Source organism: Vespa crabro, chromosome 2, assembly GCF_910589235.1.
Source record: "Vespa crabro chromosome 2, iyVesCrab1.2, whole genome shotgun sequence".
NCBI lineage: Eukaryota > Metazoa > Arthropoda > Insecta > Hymenoptera > Vespidae > Vespa > Vespa crabro.
The window spans coordinates 15,056,530-15,081,989 of NC_060956.1; the positions used below are offsets into that span (position 1 = coordinate 15,056,530).

The 25,460-nt window shown below is 26.2% G+C and overlaps 4 protein-coding genes across 15 annotated transcripts; 2 read left to right on the top strand and 2 right to left on the bottom strand.

Annotated features, from left to right (window-relative positions):
* Positions 1-918: 918 nt before the first annotated feature.
* Positions 919-7,226, top strand: LOC124422217 (gamma-tubulin complex component 2-like). 3 transcript variants are annotated; one of them, XM_046958350.1, is made up of 18 exons: positions 919-1,157; positions 1,290-1,457; positions 1,539-1,677; positions 1,780-1,948; positions 2,032-2,175; positions 2,241-2,395; positions 2,474-2,602; positions 2,700-2,876; positions 2,954-3,128; positions 3,200-3,393; positions 3,492-3,702; positions 3,776-3,944; positions 4,065-4,239; positions 4,302-4,445; positions 4,869-4,946; positions 6,544-6,704; positions 6,820-6,939; positions 7,098-7,226. In XM_046958350.1, the coding sequence occupies exons 1-17, from the start codon at positions 1,105-1,107 to the stop codon at positions 6,902-6,904; spliced, it is 2,526 nt and encodes an 841-aa protein (XP_046814306.1). In that variant the 5' UTR covers positions 919-1,104; the 3' UTR covers positions 6,905-6,939; positions 7,098-7,226. The 3 variants fall into 3 exon arrangements, with proteins under 3 accessions (XP_046814306.1, XP_046814305.1, XP_046814307.1); XM_046958349.1 differs by lacking the exon at positions 7,098-7,226 and having other exon boundaries at positions 6,820-7,051; XM_046958351.1 differs by lacking the exons at positions 4,869-4,946; positions 7,098-7,226 and having other exon boundaries at positions 922-1,157; positions 6,820-7,051.
* Positions 6,999-12,269, bottom strand: LOC124422216 (transient receptor potential cation channel protein painless). 2 transcript variants are annotated; one of them, XM_046958346.1, is made up of 3 exons: positions 11,104-12,269; positions 8,984-10,106; positions 6,999-8,901 (listed from the first exon to the last, which is right to left on the bottom strand). In XM_046958346.1, the coding sequence occupies exons 2-3, from the start codon at positions 10,068-10,070 to the stop codon at positions 7,283-7,285; spliced, it is 2,706 nt and encodes a 901-aa protein (XP_046814302.1). In that variant the 5' UTR covers positions 10,071-10,106; positions 11,104-12,269; the 3' UTR covers positions 6,999-7,282. The 2 variants fall into 2 exon arrangements, with proteins under 2 accessions (XP_046814302.1, XP_046814303.1); XM_046958347.1 differs by lacking the exon at positions 11,104-12,269 and adding an exon at positions 10,817-11,093.
* LOC124422218 (mucin-1-like) lies at positions 7,794-22,389 on the top strand. Of its 8 annotated transcripts, none has more exons than XM_046958355.1 (22): positions 12,527-12,706; positions 12,820-12,839; positions 15,394-15,534; positions 15,911-15,968; positions 16,211-16,281; positions 16,532-16,708; positions 16,999-17,097; positions 18,083-18,181; positions 18,250-18,348; positions 18,427-18,525; positions 18,636-18,734; positions 18,823-18,921; positions 18,998-19,096; positions 19,269-19,367; positions 19,432-19,530; positions 19,608-19,706; positions 19,822-19,920; positions 20,672-20,770; positions 20,925-21,023; positions 21,095-21,199; positions 21,528-21,787; positions 21,875-22,389. In XM_046958355.1, exons 3-22 carry the CDS (start codon positions 15,426-15,428, stop codon positions 21,956-21,958), a joined length of 2,151 nt encoding a protein of 716 aa, XP_046814311.1. In that variant the 5' UTR covers positions 12,527-12,706; positions 12,820-12,839; positions 15,394-15,425; the 3' UTR covers positions 21,959-22,389. The 8 variants fall into 8 exon arrangements, with proteins under 8 accessions (XP_046814308.1, XP_046814313.1, XP_046814314.1 ...); XM_046958354.1 differs by having other exon boundaries at positions 12,532-12,706; positions 12,790-12,839; XM_046958352.1 differs by lacking the exons at positions 12,527-12,706; positions 12,820-12,839 and adding an exon at positions 7,794-7,925.
* On the bottom strand, positions 21,930-25,403 carry LOC124422220 (N-acetylglucosamine-6-phosphate deacetylase). 2 transcript variants are annotated; one of them, XM_046958364.1, is made up of 8 exons: positions 24,667-25,403; positions 24,167-24,214; positions 23,940-24,103; positions 23,736-23,865; positions 23,545-23,633; positions 23,337-23,481; positions 23,075-23,251; positions 21,930-22,989 (listed from the first exon to the last, which is right to left on the bottom strand). In XM_046958364.1, the coding sequence occupies exons 1-8, from the start codon at positions 24,872-24,874 to the stop codon at positions 22,790-22,792; spliced, it is 1,161 nt and encodes a 386-aa protein (XP_046814320.1). In that variant the 5' UTR covers positions 24,875-25,403; the 3' UTR covers positions 21,930-22,789. The 2 variants fall into 2 exon arrangements, with proteins under 2 accessions (XP_046814320.1, XP_046814319.1); XM_046958363.1 differs by having other exon boundaries at positions 23,940-24,214.
* Between the last annotated feature and the right edge of the window lie 57 nt (positions 25,404-25,460).

The following is a 25,460-nucleotide window of genomic DNA, read 5'->3' on the forward strand; positions in this document are numbered from 1 at the left end:
GATAATCTATATAATGAAGCTCGAAGAACCCTTCAATTTTGACGTGCAAGCACGTTCTAGCTAACAAGATAATAAACGTTAATGACACGAAGTAACATGAAATCTGAGTATAATTAACATTGAATTTATATATATATATATATATATATATATATATATATATATATATCTGATATTTTATTTGATATAATCGAAATGAAATGTAGTCAATCAACACGATAGTATTTGCGTTGCGTTCAATAATAAATTATTTTATCGCAATTAATATAATAAAAACCAAAAAGGAAAACGAAAATTAAAATTAAATTAAATACATAAGAAAATTATCTTGGGTATATAGAAAATAAATAATTAATTAAAATTTGCAAAAAATAAAATAAGATCTAAAGTTGAGATCGATTTTAGACTTTTTTATAGCATACACTTTATTTTCATTATTCAGCTATTACATCGAAAAAATTTATCAATTTTATCAATTTTCTTAAATATAAATACATGTTTAAAATTAAATTTCTTATATTATAAATAAAATATTATTAATTTTCTTAAATATAAATACATAATATATAACATAAAATAATTATTTTATTAAAAAACTATTGATTTTTCAATAATATCGTAGAGAACTTTTTGATTTTTTAATCAATGTCGATTATAAAAAAAAAATTTGCTCGATTAGACAACTACAAATTTCAAAATTCAAATCGATTTTGTCAAATTTTGTTTACTTTTAGAACGAAATATTTTAAGATATCTATTCATTTATTATCTTCCACCATGTTTTCAATTTTATTTAACAGGCCTATATGTTATGGCTTTTTTCTTAGAAAGGAAATTTTAATCATAAAAAATTACCTTATCAAGATGGCGGAAAAATTACTTTCGTTCTACTATTACCTTTGCTAGATGGCGTTATTCATCGATGTGCAATGATGTATAGTGGGTGTATGTATTTCTAGGTTGATACAAACAAATAGCGGATATTTAAAATGACATCTTTTGTAAAGATCGATTTTAAATTCTTTATATGCACGTAGAAATAATAATTATAATTTTCTAAGAAACGTACAATAATATTCTAAAATCAATTTTTAATCTGTAGCAATGAGTGAGTTTAAAGTTCATCATCTAATAGTGGAATTAATTGGTTTATTAGGGTGAGAATAAACTTCTGCTTATACAATTTGTAAAAATTATATTTATTTTCATTATACAATGATAATAAAATTGTCATACAGTGATAATGAAGAAGATTTTATATAGTACTTTCATATTTTATTGTTTATTAGATCCACAGCTGCACCAGAAAAGTTTGTAGAAAGATTACAAAAAGAAAGTACTGTAACCACAGGAGCCTTAAACGTTATTGCCTCTCAGAGTTGTGTTCGTCGTTTAACTAAAGCTTCACCATTTCCAGAATTGTTCTTACAAAAATACGAAGAACTTAAATCTAAAAAGTTAATAATCTTACATATTTAATAACATATCTCTTATAAGTCGATAATTTAGGAAACAATACAAAGAGTTATATTTTATAGGGTAGATTTATTAGGCCCATTTATGCAACTTTTGGAATATATATCTGGAGATAAAGAATTAAGAACTTGTTTGGCGAAACACGCAACCGTATTATCAGCACCTAAAACTTCTCCTATTACAAAAGAAGACTTACCACAGGTTTGTTGTATATTTATATAAATTTATTTCTTCTATTCATATGAAGTTTTTTGTTCCTTGCTATACGTCATTTTAGCACAAATAATACTTTCTATATTACAGATTTGTAAAAATGTAATAAAGGCTGCTGTAGAAGGAGAAAGAAAATTAAATAAGCAAGTTGTTTCAGTCGTTAAAAAAAGTGATGCTGCTTTGAAACATAATTGGATAACAGAAAGACCGCGTATGTCTTGGGACTTTCATATCGAAGGAAATACAGGACCATGTCAAAGTTTGTAAATTCATACTGCTAATAATTATATTATATCACTTCAAAAGTACATATATTTTCAAAGGATCAGTAATATTTTGCAGAAGTCGTACCAATTGTATCTCAAGAGTCTATACTCCTCTGGGATGTTTTATATTGTTTGAAAGGTATAGATGGAACTTACATTGTTTCCGAACCTTTAACAAATTCTTATGGTGTTAGAACATTCAGTATATCATCTGATGTTGGTAAGGCTCTATGTATTATTTTTTGTAATTATTTAAAAAAAAATATTAATTTCAATTTGATTTAGGAATATCTTTTAAACAAATGGTTCAACAAATACTTCCCTTGGCATCTTATTACTCTATGACAATTAGGTTCGTTGAAGAAAAAGTTTCATCAGAAGATGGGCAAGTGAATCATGCCTTAAGAGGAGCTATAAGATGTTTATTAAAAGATTATTTGGTAAATAATAGAAATACTATAATAATCATATATAAATATTAATTTAATAATAATTTAATTGTAATATTCTAATTTCAGTTATTTATTGTACAATTGGAAATGGAACATATTCGTAACAAACTTAATTTGCAGAAATTATGGTTCTATATTCAATCTACTATGTCCACTATGTTTATACTATCACAAATTACATCCACAATATGCAAGGTTAATGGAAATGTGCCAACTTCAATTCGATTAATACAATTTTAATTTAGTAAATATTATTTTTATTCTAACTGATATGAATATTTCTTGTTTCTAGGCAAATGCTCGAGGTGGAAAAGTATTAAGTCTTCTTCATGAACAAGCAAATAATATAAGTGGTGAACCAAAATCCAAAGAATTATGTTTATTTTTAATCCATGCAGCTAGTGTTCCTTATATGCAAATATTAGAAAAATGGGTTTATAAAGGTGTAATTCGTGATCCATATGAAGAAGTACGTATTGTATGGGTATTCTTTATGATTGTTCTTATAGTATTTATTGCTTTTTTTGTAATGTATATGTCCAACAGTTTCTTGTAGAAGATAATGAGCTTATTCAACGAGAAGAACTTCCTGTAGATTACTCTGCAGATTATTGGGAAAAGAGGTATACAATGAGACCAGAAAGAATTCCAATATTCTTAAGTGATCATGCTCAAACAATTCTTAGAACGGGAAAATATTTTAATGTAATCAGACAATGTGGTACGTTTTCAATTGGTCTTTTTAATAGTATATTTATATTACTTTTTATTGAATTTTTTAAATATATATAGGAAAAACAATAAAATGGGGTAAACAAGAACCTTTTACTTATCAGCATAAAGGACAACAATATATTGCTGCAATAGATAGAGCATATTCAGAAGCAGCAAAGACTTTATTAGAAGTCTTGATGGAAGAGAATGATTTAATGGGTAGATTACGTAGCGTGAAAAGTTATTTTCTTTTAGCTCAAGGAGATTTTGTGGTAATTTGTATATTAATTAATGAAACTTATAAATTCATATTCTGTATATTGTTTATTAATATTATCTTACATTTTAAATATGTGTGACTGAATTTAAGGTCCAATTTATGAATTTGTGTGAGGCCGAATTGAACAAAAATATGTACGATATTGTTCTACATCGTATAGCATCTCTTCTTGAAGTTGCTTTACGTATGTCTACTGCTGATTTAGATCCATACAAAGATGATCTAAAGCCAGAACTTCTTCCTTATGATCTACAGTTTCAAATGTTTAGAATACTTTCTATACAGACGCGAGAAGAAAGAGGTAATTTATATTTTCATATTTATTAATCACTAATCACAATAAATATTAACAATAAAGATTATTTCTCTTTTAGAATATTGCTTTCAAGCAGATAAAACATTAACTGGATTAGAAGCATTTGTATTTAATTATGAAGTCAAGTGGCCTGTTTCTTTAATTATAAACAGAAAAGCAATTGCATGCTATCAAATGTTATTTAGACATTTGTTACATTGTAAATATATTGAAAGAATCCTATGTAGGTAAGAAAATTTTATTTATTAAATATAAAATAATTATATTGTAAACTTATACTTTTAATAAATATTGTATACACATGTTTAGAGATTATAATTATTTTAAATAATTACAAAAAATTACAGAGTATGGATCAGTAATAAAATAGCAAAAACCTTCACACATGAAGTAGCTATGGCATATAGACAGTCATTTTCACTAAGGCAACGGATGCTAGATTGTATTCAACATTTGGAATATTATATGATGGTTGAAGTTATAGAACCAAATTGGTTAACATTCATAAATAAAATGAGCAAAGTAAGTTTTAATTTTTGAAATATTTTTTCAATTATATTTTTCACTCTTCTTTTTTTTATTAGGTTTGTAATGTTGATGAAGTTCTTAGTGTCCATCAAGATTTACAAGATAGTTATTTAAAAGAGTGTATGCTAACTGATCCTGATCTTCTTGGTTGTATTACTGGAATTTGTGCAACTTGCATTGAATTTTGCAACTTCATGCAGGTAAGTTCATAACATATTATGTAGTTTGTATGGCTTTATTCACTTATAATATATATGCTTTTAATGATGTTATACAAACTCACACATAGTTTGTTGTTTTATTATTTGATTGATCACGCTTATAAAACAGCTATCTTTTTGCAATATGCAAAAATACACAGAATATGAAAAAAGATATTTATAGCTCATTTATTAAAACGATTCAATAATATTGCCATTATTATGACAAATATTTTTATTTTAAACGAAACAAAATACTTGTGATAACTTGGTATTGTTTGTAAAGCCACAGTAATTTTACATGGCATAGCATAGTTAAATAAGGTGACAATTATTACAAATATCATTTAATGATATATCAAAAGGTTTGATTAAAGATAATAATTGTAATAAGTTAAATTTTCATATTTTGCTAATGTTAAGCGTATGAGCCGTTACTACATAGATGCTGAATTGACTTCCATGATTGGTACCAATCAAGATGATGTCTATGAATCTGAGGTATATTGTTAAAATTATAAGTTTGCTTTATCAATATGCATTTTTTAGTGTAGAATCATGAAGCTTGTTTCCAGCAAATGAGTATATTATTTTAATATATTTTTTGTTCATCATTTCACTCATCTGCAAAAAATAAATAAATTTAGCATTTTTATTAATTTTCAAACCTGCATGATATTATGTTTCATTGATGTAGGTAGTTAAAGTATTGGTTACGAATAAAAAATATTTTTCTTTGTTTTTTGATATAGAGAGAGAGAGATTATCTTTAGAGAGATTTCATTTATCTTTATTTTTTAAATCTTTTAATATATTTATAATGGCACTCTATTTTTATCATTAATTTTTCAATATAAAAAAAAAATATTAATGTATTCAGTTTTTCTCGCATTTTTAATATTTATGTCTAAAGATGTTATATTTACAATTATTTTAGTGTCGAACATATGATTTGAAAATGGAATTGAAAAATTACTATAGTAATGTATTAAAAACATTACTTTGGCTTTATAAATTATACTTAATACAAAAACATTAAGTGTATATATTTTATTATTCATATGAATACATTTGCCTCATTTTTAAAATATTTTTCTATAAAATTGTCACTCTATACAATTTAATATATAATATACCTTCTGTGAAATATATATTTATTATCGTATAACTTTTCACAATTTCTTCGTAGTTATAAAATCAATAAACTTAACACCACAGCATTACATAATATGCACACATTAAGATTATTAGAGAAAACAAATATTACAATTATCTTGATGATCGTTGTAGTTGACCATTAACTGTATATACAATAATGATGTATATACTTATAATTGTTTTTTAACACATTTAATAAATTTTATATAATTTTTTAGTTGTATTGGAAAACATGATTATGCATTATTACTTTTTATTCATCTCCAAAGATGGTATTAAATGTGTTAAAAATGAAAATGTAATTTTCTATTTGATGCTTTTATCACAGACAATTGAATATTTTATTTAAATGTAGAGCAAAATTACAGTGGACTTACAAGATTCTGGTTTACTCTCACATAAGTATATTTATTTGTCTCATGATTATATTTTATTTTATTTTATTATATTCTATTATGATAATTTAAAAGATAAATATCTTTGCCATAATATACAATTTATTATTAATATTTGAGTTGTAAATGAATTCTATGTGAAAACGAGCATGTATTACTATGGAAATAATATTTAATATATTTTTGTATTTATTAAATTTAGATTTTTGAGAAAATAACAAGAGTTGAAAATTTAAATTTGAATTTAGGATTTATTGTGCATTATTTTGCTTAATGGTATTATTATTTTATGTGGTAATATAACAGATTGATTATTTAATTTATAGTATCAAATATTTTAAATAATATTATAGAGAGATTCTGATTTAAAATATGCTTATATTTCTTTCTACAATTCTTAACATATGTAACTTATAAACTAAACATATATTAATTCATTTTCTAGTATTTTTGTTCTATAATGCAGATAAATGCTTATAATATTACATAGTAAATATATTATTTATAATAATATTAAAATAATATCTCTATGATTTATTATTTAGGTGGAAGCTGGTTCAATCTCAAAAAATTGTACACCAAGCTTTGAAGAAACTATTCTTTCATTGGATAACAAATTTACAGAAGCATTAATGCGTTTATTAGATAGAATTTGTGATTTAGGTTGTGATAATAATAATGAAAAACTACTTAATGTTCTTTGCCGGTGAGATTTAAAAAATTTTTTTAGAAATTATTAATGAAAATGTGTATATTTGTATATATTATTCTATCAAAATCTCTTCTTAAATATTTCATATTATAATTGATTTTATATTTAGGCTGGATTTCAATTTGTTTTATACCAAAATTTTGGTTCAACGAGAGAAAGATAAAACTGTCACACAACAAGATGTTTCTGGATAGGCAGATCGTTATTATCACGAAAATTATTTGGAAAGGTATTCAATATTAATTTCCAAAAATAATTAATATTTTATAAAATGAAGTAGATAGATCAAAGTGTAAAAAAAATATACTTTTCTAATACATATTTGTATGAGAACAACCAGAGTACTGTATATATATCTAATACAAAACATGTTATTTTGATTTTTAGCTTACAGAATAGAATTCGTTAACAATGAAGTGTGTGTACGTGCGTGCGTGCGTGCGCGCGTGTATGTGTATTTCATTGTTAACGACGGTGTCATCAATATTTAAATGGCACATTTCTGAGAGTATTATAAACAATTATAATTTTTTGTTATCACTTACATTCTTATCAACAATCGAATTTTAATATTACATTGACTCTTGAATTGAATCTTGTATTTCTATATTAAGATTATTATTTTCCATTGCACATTTAACTATATTTAGTGTCGATTCGATTGTAGCCAATTTTTCAGCCATTTGTTCTAACATAGCGAATACTTTTTCATTTTCCGATATCTGTTTCTTACGCAATAAAATTTCTTTAGCTTTTTTAACGACATATGAATCTATCCTTAAAATAGGTGAATCCGTATTAGAAACATTAGGAGATAAACATCTTCCATAACAATTATCGGGACAACAAACTTCAAAATTATCATGAGATTTAACAATAAGTTTTCCATCCTTTAAATAATTAGGAAACAAAAAAATTCTTTTTACGAGAAAACCTAATGGATTACATGTATATGAACTTATGCCAGATAAAAATCGTGATTTATGTAAAAAAGGTGCGCCTGTAGCAACATTTTCGATATAAGAAATGAGACGTATTCTGGAAATCAAGCCGATAAGTTCAGCCTTTCCAAGAATGTCAGCGGTATCGCTGACTGCTAAACCATTTAGCAGATTAAACAATACGATGGCTATTAAGAATACAAATAATACGAAAACAAAACGACTGAGTACTGGATGCGACATGAAGGGTATATCATCGGCATCGAACTCTCCGGTAAGCATAATTATAGTTTTAAAAAGTGAGTGTCCTGGATCGGGAAAATTCTCATCGCCACCATCCTTAAAGAGAGTAAAGAACGCAAGAGCAAAGGCTAAGATAAGAAAAGCATAAAGAAATAGAAAACGCATGAAGTTCCATGATACTGTCTTGAACATTTGAATACCTGTAGACATTCTTGGATATTGTCCAATTAGAATAACAACTTCCCACGCTGATACTAATATAGCCACTGCTCCGACTTCCGGACCAGCCCCATTTAATAAACACGAACCTAAAATGATCAGGATCATTTCTAACCAGTTTTCTAAACTAGATATATAGTAACAAGGTGAAGAAACTAATTGTATGATCTCTCTGATGGCAAGAAAAAACAAGGCTACTGATGTCATGACCCATAATAGATCCCCTCTTTGCCATCCAGTGTACACGATATATTTCAACTCTTTGTCATTGCTTTCGTTTAGTTTTGTGTCGGTCTCATTAGATGTTATACCATATGTCATACGTAAAATGTATGTATTGAGTAATATGTAAAATATTACGTAAAAAGCAAAATTAAGATAAAAGAGATGTCGTATCCTATACCATTTAAGATGCAAAAAGGACGATAAAAGTGGATGTTTTAGAAGATATTTTAACGCACTATTTTCAGACATATATCGAAACGTATCCATCTCGCAATATTTGGGAGAAACGTAAGAACTTTTCGCACTTCGATCTCGCATGTGAGATGTATCGTGAGGCATTAAACATCGATAATTAAACTCGATAGTATACTCATTCGTACGTTCCTTTCTTGTTTGAAGGCAATCATCGAAATATTCGACTAAAGTGTTTAATGGAATGTCAGCAATCGGTGGTACATTGAATTTATTCATATGTCCTATGTAACTTCCTTTTTCTAATAATAAACTCACTGCTTCGCGAGAACCTGCTCTTGCTGCATAATGCAACGGTGTATTTCCTTTGTCTAAACAATAAAAATATCTATTATATCATACCAATATCATTTTCATTTTTTAAATTATTTACGTAATTTCAATAATACTTACTGTCCGTACAACGGACATCAATATTATCTTGATCAAGAATCAATTTCAAACATTTTAGACGATCAGTCACGTCCGATCGCTGTTTCTCAGGCATTCCAAGTTCTAAACAAGCATCGATAATAAGTTCATTAGCAAGTTCGCTATCGTGTTTTAGTAATTCACGTAAAATATCGCAATTAGCTTGTTGTATGGCTATAATAGCTGCTTTCGACAAGTCAAGTGTTTCTCCATGCGTTCTATCAAGTAATTCTTTAACGATTCTGTAAAAATTACGTTCGGTTGCCATTTCTAGTAACTCATTGATATCATTAATTAAAGAATCGTTATTAAATTTTTCTAGATATCTTAAGAAATTGATTTCATCATTTGCATTGAGAAAATATCGAAGATTGTGAACCGAAAGATCTCTTGTTCTTGCTGGTGGTAATATCATGTCAGGTAATTGTTTCTTCAAAACTTCACGAGTCATTTGACCATTGTAATCTTTATAACTATCCAAATCAAGAGATTGTTTGCTCTTTTGTTGTATCACATTGACCATATCTCTTTGACCTTTCATAGCAGCCAAGTGAAGGGCTGTAAGACCTTTGTTATTAGGGATGTTAGGACTTGCACCATTCTCAAGAAGTAATTCGGCACATTCTAAATGGTTTTTTTTAACAGCCATATGAAGTGCCGTTTGTTGAGCAGCTTCTATGTTTGGATTGATCATACGGTTACTTAATAATACTTTCAACGTAGTTACGTGTCCATTTTCAACGGCGAAATGAATAGGTGAACGATTATGAGCCTCGTTAACTCTATTCGGATTTGCACCGTTTTCTAATAATAATTCAACGAACTCTGCTCGCCCACTTTTACATGCAACATCTAATAAAGTTTCTTCTGAACGATTTGGATAAACGTAATTCACGTTGACGATTGATTGTTGCTTTTTCGAAGTTTGCCCAAGAAGATTTTTAAAAGTTCTTAAATCGTTTACTCGTAAACTCTCCATTAAAAGTTTGTACAGTATTTGTATTCCTGCAACAGGTTGATTGTGTTCACGTAATAAATGCATCTGTAATATCTCTTCTTCTGAATCCATTTTTTAGTTTTACGATAAGAGATTTCGAAATAGTTTCTGTAAATATAAACAAAAAATGTAAACAAAATTATTATTTTAATTATTATTTAATGAAAATAAAAAATATTTTAAAATTATTTTCACGTATGTAATGCTTTATATTAAGCGTGGGTAATATCGTAGTAGGGTCCTGACAATGACGTCATTTTGATACAATTAAAGCACTAAGTAAATTTATTTTCAAACAAACATATGTAAACTTATCATTATAATAACGATATCAAGATCTTAGATATTTAATACTATTTATGTTCTATGTGTGTTCTTAGATATTTAATACTATTAAAAAAAAAGAATTTATCTTCAAAAATATCATTTCAAACAATAACATTCATCACGATTCTATAGTGGTGATGGTCATGCCATCCGGATGAGCATTTCCTGTCGTTGGCATTAATTTGGATTTCGAACGTAACCATCAGTGTATTTGTTGAAAGATAAGCGAAGATATATTTTCAATAAAACTTTGACTAAATTAACTTTCATTTTATCATTTTATCATTTTATATTATTATTATTATTATTATTATTATTATTATTATTATTATTATTATTATTATTATTATTATTATTATTATTGTTGTTGTTGTTGTTGTTGTTGTTCTTGTTGTTTTTGTTGTTGTTGTTGTTATTACTATTATTATTATTATTATTATTATTATTATTATTATTATTATTATTATTATTTTATATTGCATTAGACAAACCTTTTTATATCAATAATTATAAGCAAATAATTTAATTATTGATCGTATTAATATTCTGATCTTTTCCCGAGATCGATCTTCGATCTTGTATGAAAACAAAATATATATTAAAGAAAAGGAAACACTATAATTCACTTTTTTATAACATTAAGAGAAATTCTACTTAAGGAATATATATGTTAGAATAATAACACTATATGAACTGGCGTATGTACATGTACGATAATTAATTGTTGTTAAATTCGGCTAATTACAACAAATATAATATATGCGTATAAAATTCATACCGAGAAGAAGTAAAACTTCTTTGTATGGTTAGTACCACTTCGAGCAGACTGACATCACGAAACAGACACTACTGACCGGTTGTGATGTCAGCGTAAAAAGAGAGAGGGGAAACGCACACACCATGCTTAAGTGTCAGATACTGGTCGAACAGTAGTTCTTTTGAAGTTACCAGGAACGCATATATGTAGTAGATATCTGTAATAAGAATGTATATTCGCACCTTAGAACATACCACTTGTGTTACAGTAACCGAATACAATATTGATCAACTATTAAATGCAATATCGATTTTATATTGAACATTTACATTTAATGATTTAGTCAATTTATACGAATTTATTGTTCCAATTCATTTACTATTCAGTACACGTACAGCAGAAATTGACATAATAGTCAGCTTATTATTTCAATAATCACGCGATTCACGTTATACTAACATCATTAAATAAGTTAATCTAATAATTTGTTGTTAATATTTAAAAAAAAAATAAAATAATTAGGAATCCAACGTTCAAACCTTTTAAATTCAATTATGTTAAATAAGATACACCTACAGCAACAATTTTATAATCAGAAATCTTTTAAGCCGATGAATCATGATCGAGTTATATAAATATTGATCGCATTTTCTGATTTTATTTTTACAAGGACGTTTTTCTATTCCACGATGGATCATCGTAATTACAAATAGATCCTTTATGGTATCGGTTTGAAAAAAAAAAGAAATACTCAGTTATCGTATTTTATAAATGTCATGTTTGACTGATTACAGTACTGACATATACACAGATGTCTCCTTGACTCCTTTATTGGATGTACTACGTTTCGCAACCTACGCACCCCAATACTGATCCTCGACATTTTTAGTCTTGCCTTATCCTGTGCTCAGGACAAAAATCAGCTAAAATTAGGAACTCACGCCATCCGATGATGTACCAAAAAAGATCACTTTGTATAATGACTTACAAAAGATCGTAACATTTAATTATATTTTAAGAATAAGAAAGTGTATATTATAATCATAAAAATAAGAGAATATAAAAATTTAATGTCTTTGATAATAAGTTGTTGCAATGTTCGGAGATAAACATAATTGATAACATTTTAAATTTGTTTGTAGATAGCACGAAGGACGAATCAATATTTAAACTTATTCTATATAGATATATTACAAATAATTATGAAATTGTTGATCAATAATTGTAAATATAATGAATAATTATATACATTAACGGATTATGATCAATTATTAAAAATTATATGATAAATCATTTATTGTAATTACATTTCTATTAATAAGAAATCAAAATTACTTTTCACAGTAATATTTATATTGACATTTCGTTTAGAGATAAAGTATGAAATTATAAATATTAAAAAAAAAAGAAAAAATAGAAGGTCAAAGAAAGATAGTAAGAGAGAATGCGAGATCGAGAAGGGCGCCTGCGTTCAGAAGTTATGATCATTTTAGTAGTAGGGGAAGCGCTCAGGGAAACGAAACGAGCAATACCGAGATACATCTACACGTGTTAAGGACTTTTACGCTTCAGTCGTAGCTTGACGCATCTCAGGAGTAGTAGTGGTATCCTCGTTCAGAGAACGGTGCTGTCTCATTCTTTCTTCAACAACCGATTAAATACACGAACGAATATCTGATATCCAAATAATTATATATCTAATTATAGTAAACTCCCTCGCTTGTTTTCTTCGTGCAGCTCCTACAATTAGATCCTTGGTAAGCATTTTATCTGTGTCATGCAAACACATTTTTATCATTTTGTTTAACATGTCAGGTATCTCGTGTAGAATTTTTTATCGGAAGTTTGACGAAAAATCGAAGCTATGTATATTTATCAGAAGGACTCATGTTATATGATCTATAATATTATAATCAGGATTTAGAATCGTTTATATGATTTCACGACTTTTTTTATATTCATTGCTTTTTTACATTTATTGTTTTTGCTGCAAATATAAAATCTATAAAAAAAAGATCTATTTGATAATAAAATAAATAAATTTATTAGAATATTTTACCGTAATTTATAATTTTTTTCTCTTTTCATTTCGTATAGTTTTCATACTTGTAGAAAGTTCGGAATAAGATATAAAGGTGTTCCGTTATCGTCAGAGATATTTTGAAACGCTGACTCTTTATAAAGTATTATGCCATCGATGGTAAACGAGCGTATTAATAGCGTTTACTTGTATATAGCATGATTAAGATTATATCATACTTTACTAATGTCTTTTCGATATTTTACAAATTAAAAGTTTTCATTTGAAATCTAATCGTGATGGAGATTAAATAAAATTTTTTTATCATAATACGATAATATATTACATGAAAAATAGGCGTCAGAGATTTTTTGTGAAAAAATATTTACATTACTTCCTGCGAAACATTTTATACTCATTTTGGTCATACTCGGTCTATAGAAACGTCCATATTTTACATTGTTTTCATTCCCATATTCGGATAATGATATTCAATATATATATATGTATATATATATATATATATATATATATATATATATACAATATATATATATATATAAATATATATATATATATATATTCAATATATATATATATATATAAATATATATATATATATGTATAAATATATATATATATATAAATATATATATATATGTATAAATATATATATATATATATATATATATATAAATATATATATATATATATATATATATTTATATATATATATATATATATATATATATTCATTTGCCCTTAGTATAAGTACATATATACAAGATATATATATATATACTAATATATACAAGATATACATATATATATATATACATATATGTATATACTTACACATATGTTTATTTCTATATACTTCACGTATAGTTGTACGAGAATTATCGATCAATGACTAATCCAGAATTCTATGAATTTTTATCGATCGTTCTTCAAATCTAATATTTTAATATTTCATATATAATATTTAATATTAATATAAAATATTAATTTAGTAAACACTGATATAATGAATTAGTCTACATATATATATATATATATATATATATATATATATATATACATATATATATATATATATAATTTTAAAATATTATATAGTATCGAATCTCAAATATATTAGGTGGACCGGAAAGTAATGTCGTTTCTGCGCATGTCGATATTTGATTGTTAAAAATTATTAAAAAATGTTAAAAATTTATTCGTTTGAATTTAATTTAAGAAAGCGACATTACTTTCAGGTCCGCCTAATATTATACATGCGAGTTATGACATATATATATATATATATATATATATATATATATATATATATATATCGTATAGCGAAAACGTTTTAATCATATTAATAACTTATAAGTAAATGATTAGCTTACTTACATATATTAATCATAATCAAATTTCTGATGAAGAATTATTACAGTTGATGCATTAAACCGATAATAATAATGTATTCGATCGCTTTTTTATTTTTATTATCCGCGGTAACGTGCACTAGTAACAACGTAAAGATCCATCGTAGCGTATCTTTTAAATAAATTATCATAAATTATCACAAATTATCATAAATGATATTATTGTGTTGTTTGCTTTTCAATATGTTCAACCACGATAATTCCGGTATAGTAAAGTTACAATGAATCTCTAAATAATAGTAATGACATTATAATAATGGATAAAACAACTCGATCTATAATAGACATTAATCTATCCGCATTACCTATCTAAGATGTTATCGTTTTCATTGATGATACTGTAGCCTTGTAAGTTCAGTATGAGTCATGGTTGACCTGCATTTATTTGGACAATCTCCGATACCTTGCAATTCGTGATATGGGTCTTTAGCAAGAACACAAGAAGTGGGCGATTGTGAATACTCACCATGGGCATGTTCTTATATGGTTTGTCATGAGTCGTTTCTGTGACCAGAGTTTCGAGGTCATCATCATTACGCAATTCCCAATCACATTTAACGAACATCTCATTGTTTGCTCTATAAGTATTGTAATCTTAAGGAACGTTTGTTCCAAGGGAATGTGCATAATCTTCGTTATATTGATTTATCATAGATTTATATGGATTTATCATGTTTAATAAAAACATGACAAAGTAGTATTGTATTAATTATAAAATTTAACTATTATTTTATTAAAAAATTTTTATATTTTGTCATTAATGTCATTATTTTAAATTTAATCGTCAAGAGAGAAGCCGTAATTTAATATTTTACATATATATGTATGTATATATTTTTTTTGTATAATATTTTCTAGGAAAATTAAAAAAGGAAGAAGCTTTTGACGATATGGGAGGATTAACGCAAAGGCCATGGACTCCTACGAAAAGGAGAGGTCCCATTGCTGCTGAGTACAGTAGTCCTGGACCAGCTTGTGTTACTTTACCACCACTTATCGGTAGGTCTGGCTAAGAAAAAAATCTTCTGTCTGTGGATTATTTAAATGACATGTTCCTTATTAAGAAAATGACTATACAAATGCTAAATAGTCCGTCACCAGATGAATCAATTTCTTTAATTCATTCGTATCCGTTTCTCCTTATGCATGGCGTAGAAAATCTATGCCAATCTCCTAGATAACGGTATAGAAAGTAGAACATCGAATTAGTATTACGGACAGAAAAATTTAACGACTCTATTGTTGATAGCTCAATATGAGAAATTTACACATCACGAAAATAAACTCTTTTAGAGAGTTAATAATCTCTTTAAGAGATTACTCTTAAAATTGAAACTAATAATCAACAATAACTTTTTTTTTTCAATGCGTTTAGGAAAAACTGTACCGGACTCTAAACGAGGAAGGGCACCAGCATTTTCTTTTGGCAGCAGGTATCAATTTATTTTCATTAATAATTTATATGAAAGAAGATCAAACATTTAATAATTAAAAATAAAAAAATTGTCAAGTTCATATTAAAATTATTATTCCTATATGTATACGTATATGTACATGTATATGTATATGTATATGTAAATATATATTTCATATATAATTACATCAATATAATTATAATTAATATAGTTATAATATAATATATATATATATTGCATAAATCTTATAAATTATTTAGACACATAGCTAGGAATGATAGCCCTGGTCCAGGACCTGGCCAATACAACGTATCTGGTCTCAGTGCAAAAGGTACGTATATATATAAAGATAAAAATAAAATCAATATAGACAAGACATAACATAAGAAAAATACAGAAATATTATATATATATATATATATTATGAAATCAATGTATTTTACGAGCAAGAAAACAGTCGGAATGTCTCAGTTAGCTTATCGATCAAACTCCGGAGTAGTAACATTCCGTAATAGTACCCTTTATCTGGCTAACGAAAGTTCCTCAATTATCAATTATATACGTGCGTATTGAATTTTTAGGTAAAGATGCCGCACCTGCATCATCATTGCATGGCCGTACGAAATATTCGAAATTTGAAATAACGCCAGCACCAGGTGATTACAATCCAGAGAAAGCTGAAAAAATTACTTTAGATAATTCACCGAAATATTCATTTGGAACAAAAACGCGAATTCAGAAGATCAGTTGTACACCTGGTAAGCAATACATGTGTATGTATAATTAAATTTAAATCTCGAATTAAATAATAACGTCATAGGTATTCATATTCCACGCAGATAATTATTAAAGAAATTATTAATATCATCCTTTTATTTTTTTTTCTATTTTTTTATTTTTTTTAATTCATTTGTATTTTCATTAAAAAGAGAATCGACTTATGCGATTAATAAATCAAATCGAATATAATACAATTTTTGTATAAAAAAATTTCGTCAACGTGCACGTCGTAATTACGAATATCTCCCCTAATTACATCTCGTCCTAGCACCGAGTGATTATTGTACCGAAAACGTGAATTTCGACAAAGCCCCAGAATACAGTTTCGGCATAAGACCTACTCTGGATAAACCGAGTGACGTTCCTGGTAAATTATATATGTCTACGCATGAAATAAATTGCGAACAAAAATTAATTGTGACTAATAATTATTTACAATTGCAATATATATATATCGTTCTATAAATATGCTTAGATAAAATTAGCTACAATTAATTTAACAAAATTATATACTAATATAGAATGAATAAATTTATTGAATTAAATCGATTAAATTTGACAAAATTTTACATATATATTTCATTTTCATAAAAATCCTAATATATAATTCTCCTATATAAATAAGTACATTCCAGATATGATATTAATTTAATTTATGCTTTAACTTAGGATGATTTTCCGTTTAAACAAAAAAAAATCTTTGCGACATTACGTAACAATACGATCATCAATATCAAAATTTAAAAAGACGGGCAGAACTTAATGCATTAGTACTGGATTTTAATCTGTTTATAAAAGGGTTGATAAGACTATTTTGCAGTAATAGTAAAATGTAGCTTCACACTTTGCTTATTTATACTAATTAATTGATTCTTGGTGCACGTTTGTCACGTAGATAGCCTTCGATTGACTGTAAAACTAGGCAAATTGCTTTTTATTATATGTAAATTGAAATATCAAAAGATTGTAGTAATCATATATATATATATATGTATTGTATTTACGTAGTTTGCTCTCTTGAAATAATATACTTCGTAACTTTCGATTAATTATAGCCGCTGTAAAAAAAATAATGCATGAATGAAACTATACATTAGTTAAAAACATAATTATTTGAAATGTTATCAACGTTTCATAAATAAACACATAGATTCGAAGAAATCAATATAAAAATAACATTTAATTAATTAATTAATTAATTAATAATAATAATAATAATAATAATAATAATAATAATAATAATAATAATAATAATAGTAATAGTAATATAAAGTAAGTTATTATTTAGTTACGAAAAAATTGCAAGAAAAGTAAATGAATGCTAAAAGGTGATTCAATTTTAATATACCCAGCTCCTGGTGCCTATTGTCCCGAAAAAGTAAAATTGAACAGTGCACCTCAATATAGTTTTGGATTGAGGACTCCGCTCGATAAATTAAATGATACACCAGGTAAAATATAAAGCTGATTATTATATCGATTAGATAATGTCATAATTATATGGATTTTTTCCTAATAGCTCCAGGAACATACAGTCCAGAAAAAGTAAACTTATCTAAAAGTCCTCGATACAGCTTAACTGGAAAGGGTCATGAAGAAAAACCGGTCGATACTCCAGGTATATTATGATTTTCTATAAATATTTGATCAGCTTTTTTAACTTTCTAATATATATATAAAATATAAATATTTATAGCACCTGATACTTATCGCCCTGAAAATGTTAAACTGGATTTTGCTCCACAATTTAGTTTCGGTATTAGAAGACCGTTAGATAAAATTAGGGATACACCAGGTAGAAATTCTACAATTGTATAATATATATATATATATATATATATATATATATATATATATATATATATATATATTATAATTTATAATACATGTAATTCCAATTTTTAGCACCAGGCACGTATAGTCCAGAAAAAGTTAATTTGGAAAAAGGTCCTCAGTATAGTCTAACTGGCAAAGGCCCTGATGAAAAACCTAGTGATACTCCTGGTATGTTGACATCTAAATATCTGCAAAAAAATTATATTTCATGATGAATATAATTATTGTAATAAAATGAGTATAATATCTATTATAGCACCAGGTACATACTGTCCCGAAAAAGTTAAATTAGATCATGCTCCTCAGTTTAGTTTTGGAATACGGACATCTCTTGATAAAATTAGTGATACACCAGGTAACTATACTGTGATCTTTTTTTGCAATAACTATAATTTGTAATATGAGACATGTCATTGTTTTAATTTTTATAGCACCTGGCACTTATAGTCCTGAAAAGGTAAACTTGGATAAAGGACCACAATATAGTTTGAGTGGGAAAGGTCCTGCTGAAAAAATTGATGATATTCCAGGTATCATGCATAATTTTGGTATATAAATTTAATGTATAAACAAAAATATAACAAAATATTTTGTAATTTAATTTTAAGATGTATATCGTTTATTATACACACAGATACTTTATAAATCTACTGATATATTATAAATAATTTTTTATATATACATATATTATTTGTTATGTAGCTCCCGGCACTTATTCTCCAGAAAAAGTGAATTTAGACAAAGCACCGCAATATAGTTTTGGTCTAAGAACTTCGCTAGAAAAACCGAATAACACACCTGGTATGTTATAAAAATATTATAAAATAATATAAATAAACGTTATTGTATTTTATTTATGTTACAGCTCCTGGAACTTATGCTCCTGAGAAAGTCAACTTGAACAAAGGTCCTGAGTACAGTTTAAGTGGAAAAGGCCTATCTGAAAAACCAAATGATGTTCCTGGTTATTTTAATTTTATATTTTTATACATTTTATGCATTGATGATAAAATATAAATAATAATTATGTTCTTTTGATAGCACCAGGAGCATACAGTCCTGAGAAAGTAAATTTAGCCAGAGGACCACAATTTACTATCTCCAGAAAAGGAATGTCTCAAAAATTAAATGATAATCCAGGTAATTATATTTTTTATTAATATTTATCCTTTTTTTCTTTTTTTTCCTTGTTTAACTATGACCGAATTAACACTTTAATTAAAAGACAATATTAATATCATCATTGACTTAATAGGCCCTGCCGATTACCATCCAGAGAAAGTAAATCTTCAACATAAACCTTATTTCTGTTTTGGTAGTAGAACACCTTTGGATAAACCTAAAGATACACCAGGTAACGGTGTGGATTACCCAATTGTTCTAATGCTTTGATATTACTTAAAAAAAGAATCCCTTATTCCTTATGCAAAATTTATATAATATTTATATGGAATAATTCTTTAATTATGTTACAAATAATTATATACTAATCAATCAATTATATGTTAGTGTAATTTTTTAACCTTCATTCTACAAACATATATCATTTTTTTTTTATCATTTTATGAAAAATAAGATATAATTATGAACTGAAGTTTATAATTAGTACACTAAATTAGCCATTGCGTATACACGTAGACTATTTTTTGTTCAAAAATATAATAGGTGTAATTTATCTCCAGAGGTGCACGTTGAAAAAGTTTTTTATTTCATTTCAATCGCATATAATTTCAAATCGCTATATTTAATAGGTAATGTGTAATGCAAAATGTGTGTAATACATAATGCGTAATGCAAAATCTGACACATGAAAGTAAAGTAAGTTTTCAATAGAAAAATGTTTAATCCTAATAATGATATAAAATTTTTGTTCTAAGATTATGCTACTATATGATGTTTATAAACGATGTGCAATTACAAATTTTTGTTATTGTAAATTGACATTTGTTATTGTAAATTGATTATCTAGAATTAAGACTTATTAATTAAACTTAATTATATTTATCCGTCAATAATATACTATCTTATTTTTATGTTTTTATGTGATATTGATGAAATGATTTTCTGAAACACGCTGAAATAATATCTTTCTTTATATCTTACAGCACCTGGAACCTATTGCCCAGAAAAAGTTCAATTAAATAAAGCTCCTCAATTTAGTTTTGGTGTAAAACCACCTCTCGAAAAGCTCAATGATGTACCAGGTGGGAAACAAGTTTTTCAATAATAAATATTTGTAATTTTTAATTTAAGCAATATTATTAAAAATCTAACTGATATTAAAATCCATTAAAAGGTTTGAAAATTCGAATTTTATATATCTACATAATTATTATATTGTTCCCACTTCTTATTTAGCACCTGGTTCATATAATCCTGAAAAGGTAAATTTGAATAAATCTCCTCAATATAGTTTTGGATTAAGAACTGAAGTACATCAAACAGATATTATTCCAGGTAAAAAAAAATATATTTAAAAATAGTCAGTAGACTCATGTAGAATTTTTGCTTAATATTTTTATTTGAAGGACCTGGTGAATACAGTCCAGAGAAAGCCATGCTTTTGCTAGAAAAAGCTCTACAATTCACTTTTGGTCTTAAAGCTCCAATAAGCAGATTAAACGATACTCCAGGTAATTAGAAATACCTGCTTATCTTAATAGTTTAAATTAACAAATGTAAGTGCTGTATATCACACTTAAGTATAGCATGCATTATGTATTTGCACTCTGTAGTAATTGTTGATAGAAAATAATAAAAAATAATAAAAATTCATAATCAAAACGATATTAATCTTCTATAAAATCTATTCAATAAGTGAAATGTAATAAATATACTTTAACAATCAGCATAAGTCGATTTTTCTATATAAATAATCTTTGTTTTCCTCAGATTTCTTATATGTTAATTTCTTATATAATGAACTAATTTTGCATATCATTTATTTTCTTTTACTCATAGCACCTAATGTATATAACATACCTTCTGTCCTTGGTACAACAAAAGAAGGAAATAAGAAGACAGCACCTGCATATTCAATTTCTGGTAGACAAAAGACTTTCGCAGATGAAAGAATTTTAGTCCCTGGTCCTGGTGCATATGAAACTACAAAACCAGATGCAGTTAGAATCAAAAGTCCAGCTTACAGCATAAGTGCACGATTTGAGTTACCAAGTGATAATTCTAAAATTCCTGGTCCTGGTGCACATTGTCCAGAAAAGGTATATACATATTCTAAAGCATAATAATATAATTTATAGAAACTTATATTAAAAATAAAAATTTATATAATAGTAATATTATTTCAGGTTCTTTTAGATGTTCCTCCAGCTCATACTTTTGGTATTAGACATTCACCATATATTTGCAACTTGAAAGATGTTGTTTATTGATTATAATTCAAACGATACACGTATTATCTCATTTTTAAACTATAAAAATAGTTTTATTACATACACATATATATTCCCTACATATTTTATGAATTACAGAATAATTTTCGTATAAAAAATATTTTAGCCTAACTCAACAATGTTTAAAATTATATACATCATAAGATATACTAGGAAATAATCTTTTATAACTTTTTGTTTTCTTTATTATATTACTATTTAAGTTTTTTGACAAATTATAAAAATATATTTATTCTTATTTCAATTAACATTCTCACATATGCATTATGCAGACAATATTCTCTTTTTAAAATTAATTTCTATATTTATATCAAATTAAAGTAACAAATAATCATCATACATATAACTGTACTGTAGTTAATATATACATGCTGTTTTACAAATAAAGTAATATAAATTGTAAATAATTATTTCAGTTGTATTATTTATATTGTATATTAAAATTTATCTTGTATAAAATGTAAATATTTATTATATTTACATTGCATATTAAGATTTTTTAAAATACAAGCTGCACAACAATATAATCATAAAATATTATATTTATGCAGACTTTGTATGCAACAGCATAGATTAAACAAATCAAGATTAATAGATATTATACAATTCATAAGATTAATATCAGGAAATAAAAAAGTAATATATAAAATATATAATATGCAATGAAATAAATGTAACCTGTGTAAATACATTCACTTTAACATAATAGGCGTGAAATTCATAGCCATTAAGTAATACAATAAGTTATTATTTAAAAATCAAAATATTGTCTGTTTCATAATGTTAATATTCTCATACTGACAAAATTTTTCATGAAGACTGCAAGGTACATTTGCACTTAGTATAAACACAATCTCCTGATATCCATGTAGATAGGAGTTCTAGATTATCATCTAGTAAAACAAAATCAGCATCAGCACCAAAATTTAATACACCTTTTTTAGATTCAATTTTTAGTGCTCTTGCTGGATGCAAGGTTGCAGCTTCTAAGGCTTCAACTACTGAGCAGCCTATACATTAAAACATAATAGAATTAAATTAATGTACTTATGATTTTGATGATATTACTCATTTTGTAAGAAATAATGTAATTACCTGTTGCTTCCTTAAAAATACGTACACATTCAGACATTTCAGCCACACTGCCACAAAGAGTATTGGTACCAGCAATATAGGCACGCCCTTTACGTACTTCTATATCAAGCTGGCCTAATTGATGTACACCTTCTTTCAAACCCAATGCTGATATTGCATCAGTTACAAGGACGAGTCCTTTTATTGTTATATGATAGATTTTAATATAGTGTAATAAAAAAGAACATAAGGAAATTAAAATAAAATATAAAAGTTTATTAACCTTCAGGATGTGTTCTATGTGCAATTCTTAATGCTGCAGGATGAGTATGAACACCATCAGCTATAATGCCAAAATGAACAATCTTTCCAGGTGGTATTTGATCGGATGTCAATAAGCCAACTAATCCTGGATCACGATGGTGGAACTATAAGATATAAAACAGATTATTAAATAATATTATGTTATACATTAAATTTAGTATATTTACTGGTAACATTGCATTGAAAAGATGTGTAATAAACGTGGCTCCATGTTTTACTGCTGCCTCTCCTTCATTTAAACTAGCAATAGAATGTCCTACAATGATAATATCAAAACCACTAAAATAAATAAAGAAAGAGAAGTATGTGTAATGTAAAATAAATTCAAATAGAGTACAAGATACTTCAATAAACTTACCTACTGAAACTTTAATATTTCTTTTGCATAATTCATTGATTACAGACATGGCATTTGGAATTTCTGGAGCTAATGTAAGAAGACAAACATTATCCAAAATGCCATACATATCGATCAACGATTTAAATCCCTGCAATATAAAAATTATTTAATGAATAAATTTAATTTTTCAAAAAATTATTAGAATTTATTTTTGTTACTCACATGTTCAAAATTTTTAATGTATTTTGCAGGATGAGCACCTTTTTTATCAAGACTTATAAATGGACCTTCTAAATGAACACCTAATATAGTTGCTCCGTGATTACCACCGTTTTGTTTTTTTATCTTTGACAGTACTTTGTAATATGTATCACTAGGAGATGTAACTAATGTAGGACAAAATGATGTAACACCATATGCTAATAAATTTTTTGCTATCTTTTTTATACCTTCTTCGACGTTCTCGATATTATGTGAAAAATCTATACCAAAACCACCTATTTAATAAAAGTACTAAATAAATTTGTGATTACCAATAAAAATTGTTTATAGCATATAATTTGTATAACAATTTTATGTGCTGTTATATATCTGTTGAATTTTTTAAATCTCTTTGATATTTTTTGAAGATTGTTTTACTTGGTATTCATATTTCTGTCCTTTATGTCTTTCACCAGATAATTATGTATAACCTCTAGTTTATAACATTTATTTATATCACAATAATTATATCATTTTAATCATAATTTTATATCATAATAATTTATGTCATTATTATAATAAAATATTAAAAACATGTCTAAAATTAATGTTTAATGTTATTTAATGATTATTACAAGGTTAAAATTATTTACAGAGAAGTAATAATAACGATAAAAATAATTGAATCGACATAAAAAATAACAGATATCACATATTGCAAAAATATAGATATGTTATCTTAAAGTACCGTTGATTTGTAAATCTATGTAACCTGGTGAAATTAGTGCGCCTTGACAATCTATTCTACAATCAGGTAAAATTTTTTCATCGTAAAAAATCTTTTCTGGATTTATAATTTTTCCATCACGAACCCATAAATCTTCATTTATAATCCTGCCATCCCGTAGAATGTTACAATTGTGAAATTGTTTCAGTATCAATTTATTGTTATCCATTTTCGATACTCAAGAAAAGATATGTATGAAACTGAGGAACCCAGTGTAATAAAAAAAAATTAGACTTTTATAATTAAGTATCAAGCCATTATCAGCGAACTTTTCTTATCAAACTGTTAGCCCACAAATGCCATTGACCTTCGAATTGTCAACATATTCAAAAGATGTCGCTAAAAACACATTAAATATTCAGTAAGGTCATGAAAATAATTAATATATATGTAAGTAAAAAATATTTCTATTTTACCCAACACAGTTCTGTATTACAAAGGAAGTAATGTTTTTTATGTACAGTCTTCACACAATATTTAGAAGCATATAAATTAATTTGTAATGTATGCAGGTATATATATAATGTTTAATATATTGTATGGTATACAGAATATTACTTACCATACGTGTGAGGTATGTATTTGGAAACACTGATACATTATGCAAAAGAAATAAAGCAAAAGACATCAACATAAAATTACTACCATATATATTTCATTAAAATAATATTAATGTTTTATTTCAATATTATATGGTTTATATTTAATTCTTTTTTTTTCTTTTTTCTTTCAAAATAATCTTTAAAGAATTCAAT

Coding starts and splice junctions, on each gene's coding strand:
- LOC124422220 (XM_046958363.1), bottom strand. CDS start 24,874: ATGGATAACAATAAATTGATACTGAAACAATTTCACAATTGTAACATT. Junction 24,215..24,666: donor CATAGATTTACAAATCAACG/GTACTTTAAGAT, acceptor TTTATTAAATAG/GTGGTTTTGGTATAGATTTT. Junction 23,482..23,544: donor TTTTCAATGCAATGTTACCA/GTAAATATACTA, acceptor TATATCTTATAG/TTCCACCATCGTGATCCAGG.
- LOC124422216 (XM_046958346.1), bottom strand. CDS start 10,070: ATGGATTCAGAAGAAGAGATATTACAGATGCATTTATTACGTGAACAC. Junction 8,902..8,983: donor TGATGTCCGTTGTACGGACA/GTAAGTATTATT, acceptor TTTATTGTTTAG/ACAAAGGAAATACACCGTTG.
- LOC124422218 (XM_046958352.1), top strand. CDS start 7,886: ATGCGACATGAAGGGTATATCATCGGCATCGAACTCTCCG. Junction 16,709..16,998: donor GAAGATCAGTTGTACACCTG/GTAAGCAATACA, acceptor ATCTCGTCCTAG/CACCGAGTGATTATTGTACC. Junction 18,182..18,249: donor TAAATTAAATGATACACCAG/GTAAAATATAAA, acceptor TTTTCCTAATAG/CTCCAGGAACATACAGTCCA.
- LOC124422217 (XM_046958350.1), top strand. CDS start 1,105: ATGAGTGAGTTTAAAGTTCATCATCTAATAGTGGAATTAATTGGTTTA. Junction 2,877..2,953: donor TTCGTGATCCATATGAAGAA/GTACGTATTGTA, acceptor TATGTCCAACAG/TTTCTTGTAGAAGATAATGA. Junction 3,945..4,064: donor ATTGAAAGAATCCTATGTAG/GTAAGAAAATTT, acceptor AAAAAATTACAG/AGTATGGATCAGTAATAAAA.